The sequence below is a fragment of the Sander lucioperca genome, chromosome 9 (genome assembly GCF_008315115.2).
Source record: "Sander lucioperca isolate FBNREF2018 chromosome 9, SLUC_FBN_1.2, whole genome shotgun sequence".
NCBI lineage: Eukaryota > Metazoa > Chordata > Actinopteri > Perciformes > Percidae > Sander > Sander lucioperca.
Genome location: NC_050181.1, coordinates 38,384,859 through 38,395,701, shown reverse-complemented (window position 1 = coordinate 38,395,701; position 10,843 = coordinate 38,384,859). Strand labels below are relative to the sequence as shown.

The window sequence follows — 10,843 nt, the reverse complement described above, 5'->3', positions numbered from 1 at the left end:
ACTACTAACTAAGTAGTCCCTATGAAAACTGTGGACAGGAAGGTTTGTGGATTATCCGGCATAGAGCAACATTACTACTTGAAAAAGACTGCTGGTTCATTCTACTATTCGGAGGGAATAGTTCAACATTTTGAGAAGTATGCTTATTGGCTTTCTTGGATGAGAACATCAAGAAAATTCATGTCTAACGGTAATAATGATCTCCTCATCTAATTCTCAGAATGAAATAGAGCTGGGCGATATGGAGAAAATCAAATGTAACAATATTTTTGACCAAATACCTCAATACTAGACTATTGGTGCATTCACAAAATATTTACACAATGAGATTTTTGATAAATATCCTCAGTAATGTGGATATAATGACTAAGTGAGTAAAGGTAAATAATAGAACAGCTAGAACATTCTGGTAAGTTCAGAAAATGACATCACTTTACTGTAATGCAGCCTTTAAAACCAGGAAAAGACAACACTTGTCATATCACGATATTACGATATCCAAAATCTAAGACGATATCTAGTCTCATATCACGATATCGATAGAATATTGATATATTGCCCAGCTCTAGAATGAAAGCAAATAAGCATATTTACCAAAATTCATTTAGATTAAATGCCAATGCTGTTAGCACAAACAAAATTGCATTCAACTATATTGTATTTGTTAAAGGCAGAAATCTCAATTTGAGTGTACCGACCCTTGAACACTGAATATAAAGAGAACATAAGTATCCTGTTATTACCCTAATTACTTTGCTTTTAACTCAAACTGTAATTTTTATTGTTCAAGTATGAAACAAAATGTTCATCTACTTTCACATTAACCTGAGGTACCTTAGGTATCACAGTGGTTAATTGCAATCAGTACTCAATTTAGAGAATCCTCTAAATGACTAATAACGCCCACAGCTGTGGTACTATAAAAGAAAAACTGCAGAGAAAAAGAGCCATCTCATAGAAGAAAGAACCTAATATTCTTTTATTGTAATTTCACTTACATTATATATTTATTTGTCTTTAACAATAGATTTACAAAATAATAGACCAAACAATACTTCTGTGAAATAGTAAACTAATTGAATACTGAGCAAATAAATAACTTACTTTCTAGCAGATTTCAAGCAGAACACCAAAGGGCAACATAGTACTCTAAGCATACACACTTAATGACAAACCAGTTCATTCATTATTGGAACAGACTCAACATGAGAACAAATGAACAAATGAGCAGGTACACACACACACAAACTCACACATACAAACACACAGAGCAGCCAGTTTCTTGTACATCTATAACTGCAAAAGCAAAACAAAAAAAGCTTGTTTTAAAACTATTTAGTTACATGCATATTCATTTCCATAGCAACAAGGGCAGGAAGAAGTGTAAAAGGAGGGGGCGCTATCTACCTCTCTCCACTTGGGATACTGACGCTGCAGCTCCACAGGCTTCACAACAATATACATTCCCTCGCATAGATTATTGTGTTGTGGAATGGACTTCATTGACACATCATTCTCCTGTTGATTCCTTAAAACTGAAACCGCTCTTTAGTGGAATGGTTGGAAATCAGAGCAGCTGTCAGATGTTGAAGACCCTGGGCCCGCTTTGAAAGACAGCAGAAGAGTTCGGAGGGAACTTGGTCCTCACCAGATGTTCCTGAGAGGGGGGTGGGGGGGGGAGGGAAGAGAGAGAGAGAGAGAGAGAGAGAGAGAGAGAGAGAGAGAACATCAGCTTTTAAGGTGATCAGTGAGATTAAACCAGAGAGGGCAGCAGCTGTGGTGCTCACACTGGACCCATGAAATAAGAGGAGACTGGTTTTGGCTGTGCCGTCAAGAAGCATCAGGTCTGCTGTCAGAGCGCTGGCAGCCTGGACTGTGTTGCTATTTCCTGCTTAGTGCTGTCCTGTTCTGCTGATGGCAGCGGTTCTCAAAGCCTGACCAGAATCTATCTGGGCTGTGGCGAATAAACAAAGTCGCTCATATTCTATTCTTTCTAGCAATTATTGGATCTGTCAATGAAAATGGGCCAGGCTATTTCAATTTACTTAGACGCTGTAGCTGTGGACTGGGGCAGCTTATATCAGACAATCACGGAGAGATTGACGGCTTGCTGTCCCAGCAGCTCTTTGAATTTGACTATACAGCGCTGTGGGTGGCAGAGAAAGCAATTCATGTTGTTCAGCAAGTCATATTGGTGTGTGAGTGTATCCACCCCCCCCCACACACACACACACACACACACACACACACACAAATAGACTCCGGCTTTTCTGCTCTGTGTAGCAGCCAGGTCTACCTCTCTCCTGAATTAGATTGGTGCCAAAGAAGACTGCAACCCCGGTGCAACATCGCACTTTAATAGATAATCCATCAAATGGTGCTCACTAACACCCCCCGTCCCCGTCCCCGTCCCCGTCCCCCTCCTTCTCTCTCTCCCTCTCACATTCTCTATCACCTATCTATCACACGCTGCATCTCATTCTTTCCTGAGCTTTGTCTCTTTTCCCTTAACCTTCTTTTGCCTTTCCCCGGCTCTTAATGCAATCCTCTCCTCCCTGCCAGAGTTGTGCCAGCTTGGCACAGGACTCTCCCTCTGTATAGTCCCAGGCAGCGTGGGAAAAGGGAAGAGGTCCGAGTGAAAGACAATGGGAGAGAAAAACAAGGAGAAATCCTGGCATGGAGATAATGGAGAGAGAGAACAGGGGAGTTAACAGGAATGTGAATGCTAGGCTGCATTGTCCCTGCAGGTTTTCTAACATCTTTATGCAGTTTAAGGCCATTTCCATCCCTCTACTGTGCATCTACTCTATGTTACTGCTATACAAAAATCACAGCAGCACTGCTATACATTGTATTCAGAAGTTAAGCACGGTTGCCCGTGAGCTCTGAGAGTGCAATCTTAAAATCTCGGGGGGCTGCTGTGCCTAAGCTGACTATGTAACAACCAAGAATTTGTCATAACAAGAGTTTCCTGCTGAAGTTTCAACTCTGCATGCTAAATGTTTTCCCCATTCAGCGGTTTTGTCTTGCTCATCCCTGACAGACACACACGCACACGCACACACACACACACACACACACACACACACACACACACACACACACACACAGGATTATACAGCCCATCCTTGCAAATCTGTTTGCCTTGTGTTGCATTTACCATGCCTGATCCTAACACACACTTCTGTGCTGACAGGGCTGCACTCATTTAAGCCAGACAAGTCAGACAAGCCGAGTTTTAGGTTTAACAGAGGTTCATTCTCTCATCTGACAGCTCACAACCTCTCGCTGGGATGTTTTAAATTAGGTTTGCGAGTTCAGTGAGTTCAAGAAAACACGTCTCTCTCTCGTCATGAAAAACATCAGCCTGTCCTATTCAGCCAATTGTCTGCTGGGTGTCATGAAATTAGAGACAGCTTTTATCTGTTGAGATGGACTTCATGTGTTATATACTGTAGGTGGGGGAGCACACAATTTGACAGATTGATTTGAGCAATAATGAGAATTTCATGGCTGCCTAACTCCTTTATCACAGCGCAGATTTATTCTGATTTCAGCCGCTTATATGGGACTTAACCATTAAATCTTTTAATGAATAAATACAGTCAGTCTATTCTGCTCCATGCTAAATGAGGGAGCTTGGCCTGCTGGTGATAACAGTTTGGTGCAGTCGTGTATTTTACAGAATGGCATCATAAACTGAGAATGCTCTCAAAGACACATGCCAGCAGAGTGCCATGACCCAGTGTAATGCATACTGGAGTGGGATGTGTAATGCTTGGTCAGACACATCTGCAGGGGGCCGGTGAGTCGATAATGAGTCAGCAGTGAGTGGGCCATCGGTGACCGGGGTGGATTATCTAAGATCAACTTGATTTGCTGCCAGGCTGGTTTGTGTTGCACTGGCAGATTGTGGTATAGCTGCATGAAAACTGCACATGTACATGTGGGTGCTTGTGGTCGCGTGTGTATAATATTGACTGCACTGTTCAGTCCCACAGGCGAACATACTGCCAGCAGCACATCCCTTCTTAATGTGCCGTGAACTCTCACTCCAACTGGGCCAGTTTTATTAATAGAGTCTGTGTCCCGCCATTGACATCCCTCACTTTGACCTCCATCACCATCACACAGGATATTGAGAGACATAAGAGCTTTATAGAGCAGTCATTATTCTAAAAGATTATGCAAATAACCACTTATTTTTCTCTCATAAATGAATCACCTTTTTTTTTCTAAACCTCTGAAGTTGCAGGACTGAGGGCAAACACGCAGTGATTTTAGAAATACTGAGGTCATAAGTCCAAGTAATGCACCCATAATTAAACTCTAATTTTCTTTGTAAGTATCTGAATTTTCACATTGTGTTCATTTATTTAATTTCACTTATTCAGTTTTATCGTCTGCAGCGTCTTTTTTTTTTTTTTTTTTTTTTTTTTCCCAACATGAATGTCTCTGTCTTATATAAAACCACGTATCTTCAAAATGTCATGAGCAAAGAAAAACTGCCATGTTTTAAGCCTTGGAACAGTGCATTTTTCTTCAGATAATGCAGTGAGGTTTTTAAATGTTTTTTTCACGGAAAAAGTAAGACAATTTGCTCAGCCCATGGAAAAACGCTCAGTAAACTTTGGAGACGCATGGTTTTCACTGGCAATTAATTATGCACATTGCCAGAATACAATTATAGATGGGAAATAAGGAATTTTTATATTTATTTATTTATTTATTAGCCGAAAAGTAGTCAAATTAGAATATTTTGAGTGTACAAAATACTGGAATCTGCCTACAAAATATCCACTAAAGTAGACTGTAAACTCCCCCCAGGTTCCTTAAACCCCCAAATACCAAGGACCTTAGTCCTCAATGGTATAGCTACAATGCTGCAAATAGAGCTTTTCCCACAAAAAAAATGTTTCTAACCTTCCCAGATACGTTTCAGTGTGAGATTTTTGGCAACACAGTGTGCAAACAGACAAGCCCGCCTGACCCTGCCCAGCCCAGCCCCAGCTCTCCACTGGCAGATGGCAGCGAGGGGTGTGTGTGTATGTGTGGGGAAGAGGGATGGCACTTGACCTCTGGAGATTCCCAAAAAGTGTCTCACTTACTGTCACGCAAAACCGCTGACCTGAGCAACAGCACCCAGGGAGGGGACAAGGGAGAGGGGGATGTGTCCATTCACCCAGTTTATCCTACGATAATCTGGAACGACCTGACTGAACTGATGCGTTCGCAGCTTCCTGAGCAAATCCACTTGCGTTGTTGTTGTGCTTCAATCAGACATCTGGTTCTTTGTGTGCCCGTCTTTCTGTCTCATTATGTCTGAGAGCACAAATCTGGGACAAAATGTACATTTGTGTGAATATTTGGGTAATTCTTCAACTGCTTCTACCCCTGGCCATATACATTTTTTTTTAATAGCTCAGTCACATGAATGTTAAATAAAAAAACTTTAGCTGTGATTATTTATTGTATTATAGTATATTCTCTAGACCAGAAAAAAAAATAACAATGACTCTTCATAATTTAGACTCCAAATACAAATTAAGATTTACATTGATCTAAACGTTATAAATGACAGGAATTATTTATTTTTTTAGACAGACATCAATACATTTTGTTAGCGGTTTATTTTGTTTTCTGATCAAAATGGACCACACTTGGAAGAAGTACCAATTTCATTTTTCTGTTCTCATCAAGCTCTATTCAGGTCAAAGTAATGAGTGTAGCAGCAGAGTGTTACCTAACACAGTACATGGCCTGTTTTAAACAGCTGGGTCACTTTGAGCTGCTTAGGGACAGAATGCTGTATCACTTTTCTAAAATGCTCCAACAGCAACAGGCCACCAGGGAGATGAGAGAAGAGGACTTGCAATAGGAACATGCTGCAATTTAAACCTGTAGCTCCTCCAATGTTTTTTTGTTGTTTTGTAATTTGTTTTGTAATGTACATTGGATGGCTCCTGCAGCTGAAGGATTGACACCAGCTTTTTCATTTAATATATCATGTAAATACACCATTTGATCGACACTGCTGTCTTGGCAGGCTTACCTCTCCCATGGTTGTTGTGCTGAGCTCGGCCCTCTGAGGCGGGACGCTCTGCTGGATGCTGGAGGGGACGGGTGAACTGCCAGGTGGCATGGCAGTGGGGATGGGCTGGGGGACAGCAGCAGGTTGTATGTTGGAGGCAGCAGATGCAATGTTGTGCTCACCCTGATGCAGCCCAATGGACCTGTGGAGCTCCCCGCTGTAGGCAGCCTGGTAGCTAGTCTCACGCGGGACCTGGGTGGCCTCTGTCCCTGGGCTTGAGTATTGAGCTGGAGGATTTTTCCTTGCACTTTTGGCTGGTCTCACCCCTGTCCACGGCCTGTACTCTTGCCTGGAGGAAGAGAGATGCATCAGGGGGCTGATGGAGGCTCAGAACAGGCAAAAGTGTGTCTAAGTGTGACTTAAAGAGGCATTCTACCGACTTGACATGTGAAGATCAGTGTACTTGTCATGGGGAGTGCTTAGCTTGTGAAAACTGTTGTCTTTTAATGTTATCTGTAACTTGGGGGGGGGGGGGGGCTGTGAAAATAACCCTGATGAGGACATGGACTGGGTTAGAGACTGTGAGGTAGAGTTTAAAAGATGTGAGCATTAACCAGGCAGGGAGAGTCTAATGAAAGATCAATGAAATTGCATTATTTGAAGTGTTTGATCCAGTTTTTGGAGCTTGCACAGTGACTAAAACTCCTGATATTTCAGCCTCTGCTTTTTAAAAAAAATGTGTGTCTAGCAGCTTTAGACACAAAATCACCAAAAATACCCCTTTATTTAACATAGGTTCGTTTGGATGGTCCAGACGCCCAATCTACTTGGAGGTCTGGACCAACCAAGGTATCATAAGATAATCTGAGGGGTCGCAAGATGATTAACAAATAGATAAGAAATAAGATAAGAAACAAATATTTCAAATTATAAGCTTTTTTTTCTTTACTGTCAAGTACTCGACAGTTTTAGGTCTCTAAACTCTACTAAATTGAATAAATCTGACATAAATCTTTGGTTGCACTGCTTACAATTCATAGGAACCTACTGTATATGACAGGGGATTGTATCGTTGCTTCTTTTTTAAAAGGGTCATAAGCCAAAAAGGTTGGGAATCACTGCTCTAAAACTTCCATACAACCTAAAATAAAATGCAGGACAAAATCTAATAGCCTATTCCTACTTTAGCTCTCTCTTATATGGATATGAAATGTGTAAGAGAATTATTGATGACCATTGTCTCCATTCAGGCTTCCTGGGTCGACCCTGGAAGTCAATATTAACTATTAAAATGCATCTAATTAAGCATCAAAGCAGGCATCAGCATATCACCAGCCCGCAGTTTTCCTGACTGCTCCAATAAGCAGATGCAGTGGACAGCGACAGGTGCTGAAACAAGTAGCCTACTAGACGATGCCATGTCCTACCTGTAGGAGCTGGTTTTGCTCTCCTTCATCCAATGCTGCTCCCCGCACCCCTGCCCCCTGCCCCGCTCCTCTCTCTCCCCCGGTGTTGCCTGGCTGTGGTAACCGTTCACCGGGCTGTCCGAAACACTGTCTGCCCTGCTGCCCCCGTTACTAATCCAAGGGAAGTTTTCCTTCCTGGGAATGGGCCAGGGTTTGAAATCCTGCTTGTACTGGGTAACACTGTTGAAAGGCACTCCGGGCGGGTGGTAGTCCTCCCGGGGCTTGTAACTGCCCTCCTTCCGTGCCCTGAAAGATCCTCGGGTCCCCGGGTCATCTTTGGGCGCATGAGTGGCGCCGGCGGCACGCGGTTCCGGGGTCGAGTAGTTATTCCCAGGTGCGCGCTCCGAGGCGGAGACCTGTTTGGTTACGGACCGCACCTCCTGCTCGGCGATGTCCGAGTAGTTCTGGATGGTGAGCGGGACGGAGAGGTCCGATTTGTCGAACTGGTTCCAGAAGCGAGCCAGGCAGCACACTCTGCTGATGCACGGCCAAGCCATACCCCCCCACCACCACCCTAACTGTTTGATTTGCGGAGGAGAGGAGAGCGGAAGAAAATCAAACAAAAAAAAGAACAGAAAAAGAAGAGAAAGCGGCAAAAGATCAAAGGTTACATTCAGACATAGTATCGCCCTCACTCCACGTCAGTTTGGGAGAAGCTGAGAGAATATAGTGTCCGAGAGTCCATGTCAGCAGCAGAGGAGTGCCAGCAGAGATGAACCGGTCTGTCGGGGACCGTCAATGAAAATTCCTCTCACGTGGTCTGTGATAGTGCCTCCACTATGCAGAGGAATCTGTTGCAAATTATTTTCCGCATCTCCAGCCGGATCCAGAGTGCACGCATCCGATTCCAAAATCAAAGAAACGTTGTTGGTATTATTCTCCTCCAGCCACTTGTGCAAGTAAAATCGGGAAAATGTCATCAAATAGTTGTATGGCTTCTAACTTGCCATCACTGATATTACTGTAGTAGGCTACTTTAACTCTTGCCAGCATGAGGGTTACATAATTATGATGCAGCGTCAGTATGCTGTATGCTGTACTGTAGGTGGAACCTAAACGCAATTCATCAAACCGGATAACCCCAGCTGTAGAGTGTGTGGAGAATATTTTTTAAATGGCTCACAACAATTCTCAGGTTACTCTTTGCCATGTGTTCCATCAACCTGCTTCATTTACATGGAGTTAATGAGGTTTAGATTTTTATTTTTAATTTTTATCCAAAGAAGTAATTGCTCGCTTTAAAATTAGACTCAATTTAAATCAAAACAGCAGTGCACTATTTACATTGCTGTCTACTCTTTGTCTACTGTGCAGGTGTGAATAATGAAAGTAGTCATGGCTGAATTCCATTTAGCTGCTTCAGTGTCAGGCTCCTGGCATTGTTATGCTGGCTCACTGTCAACACTGTCATGGCTTACTGGGACACTTGAATAGAACAAACACATAATGTTAGTAAAAACCTGTGCTTTTTTGGGGGCCCTGGGTGGGTTTTCAGCTTTAAGGGCCCATCATTTATCATTATTAACTTATTTTTATTAGTATTTTCCTGTTTTTGTCTTTTTAGGATTTTAGTATTGTATTGCTTTTTGTGTTTTCTGTTTTTAATACCTGGGTTATTGATTTGTTTTTGTTTTTTATAAATCACTTTGAGCTATATTTCATGTCATAAAAGGTGCAATATAAATACAGTTTATTATTATTATTATTATGACATTACCCATTGCAGGTCAGCCAATATGGGGCTCATAGCATTATTACCTTTTGGGCCCCGATGTTGTTCCTGGGCTCACAGTTTCCTCATGTAGGTCGGCCTGAGAGTGCAGAGTTGGGTTTTCATTGATCTTTTATTGAAAGAGATTGAAACAATGTTTACTTTTAGTGTTAAAGGAAGATGTAGTGTAACTTTTATAATGGCTTTGACACTAGAGAGTTGACAAAGTAAATATACAGTAACCATAGGGGTGGCATGTATATGTATTGTTTTCAAAGGCATGGACAAGCGACCTATTTTGCTGTTTAGGTAAATGGGATTTTAAGAAAAGTAAAAAAGATGAAAAAAGGTGCACTCCGAAGCTTGACACTATGACCACCATGTGTCCACTGAGCCACCAAATCATCCTCAACATTATGCCTATCTTTAAGAAGCAAGTGTAGTCTCCCTTTCAGGTGGTATTAGAAATGGCTGAAGAGACTCTGAAGTGCTATGATTCTTCTGAGATAGCTGATTATTTCTCCATAATGGGAGATTGGCAATAAAAGCCCAAAACCTTAAAAACAAATCTGCAGACGAGAAAGCTCTTACTTGCCAAGTTTATGTAAAGAATTCCAGTTGATTACAGTTCAGTGGGAGTGAAATGGTGGGATATTCATTAAGTTGACAGAATGGCACTTGATACACTGAAGGCATAGAACTTCCCTCTGTGAGCTGTTCCTAGAGTAGGAAGCAAGATTAGCCTCACACAGGGAGGCAGCACAACAGTTTAAGAGCCACATTGGTGGGTTTCGACACAGAAAAAGCAACTCTCGTCCATTAAGATGAACGGGCACTTCCTCACACCACTGTATGGCACAGGTTTTGTAGTTTGATTGCCAATGTGATCCAAAAACATTAGCTTTAGATGCCTTTTCAATGTCAGATAATGAAAAAAGATGAACATGATGGAAATAAAAATCCATTGAAAATAGCAGTGTGATACTACCATCTGCAGGGGAATAGCCTATATGACATTACTGCCCGCACAGAAGTTTGTATTTTTAATATACATTAAATATGATTGTATGTATTTCTTTTTTTCTGATGTATTATCTCCAAAGACATGGAAGAAGTTTTCAGACCTTCTACTTAAGTACAAGTACCAATACAACATTAAAAATACTCCATTACAGGTAAAAGTCCTACATTCAATGATATTCCTTTATTGTGTTGTATATCTTTTTTGTGTTGTTATAGGTTATAGGTTTACAAAGTGAAAAAGCCCAAAGGGACTTACCATCTCCAACAGAAAACACTGTTCAAAAACTGCTCCAAACAGCTCTATTGTAGTCCAGCCTGTGACGAACGTGCGTCACTTTGTAACACGCGTTATAATGCTCGCCATGGCACTCCCTCATACTCTGCTTCTTAATGGCTAGAAGTCCTTACTAATTTATAGTCTTTATTGATCTGTTGTCACACACACACACACACACACACACACACACACACACACACACGTCATGTCAGAGTGAGTGGGCTGCAACTGCTGAACAGGTGCCCTGAGCACCTTGGCAATGTCTAGGAGTTGAGCACCTTTCCAGCTACCAGTCCACCTCTGTATTTCGGAACCAGCGACCCTCTGGTTCCCAA

General features: G+C 42.0%; 1 protein-coding gene across 1 annotated transcript; it reads right to left on the bottom strand.

Annotated features, from left to right (window-relative positions):
- Nucleotides 1-1,014: 1,014 nt before the first annotated feature.
- On the bottom strand, nucleotides 1,015-8,505 carry map6d1 (MAP6 domain containing 1). The gene is made up of 3 exons (XM_031281314.2): nucleotides 7,459-8,505; nucleotides 6,053-6,380; nucleotides 1,015-1,657 (listed from the first exon to the last, which is right to left on the bottom strand). The coding sequence occupies exons 1-3, from the start codon at nucleotides 7,992-7,994 to the stop codon at nucleotides 1,580-1,582; spliced, it is 942 nt and encodes a 313-aa protein (XP_031137174.1). The 5' UTR covers nucleotides 7,995-8,505; the 3' UTR covers nucleotides 1,015-1,579.
- Nucleotides 8,506-10,843: the final 2,338 nt, after the last annotated feature.

Excerpts from the sequence above, each read along its gene's own strand:
- map6d1 (XM_031281314.2), bottom strand. The coding sequence starts at position 7,994 with ATGGCTTGGCCGTGCATCAGCAGAGTGTGCTGCCTGGCTCGCTTCTGG. Across the intron at positions 6,381-7,458 it reads AGCAAAACCAGCTCCTACAG|GCAAGAGTACAGGCCGTGGA; the intron begins GTAGGACATGGC and ends CTCTTCCTCCAG. Across the intron at positions 1,658-6,052 it reads GCACAACAACCATGGGAGAG|GAACATCTGGTGAGGACCAA; the intron begins GTAAGCCTGCCA and ends CCCCCCTCTCAG.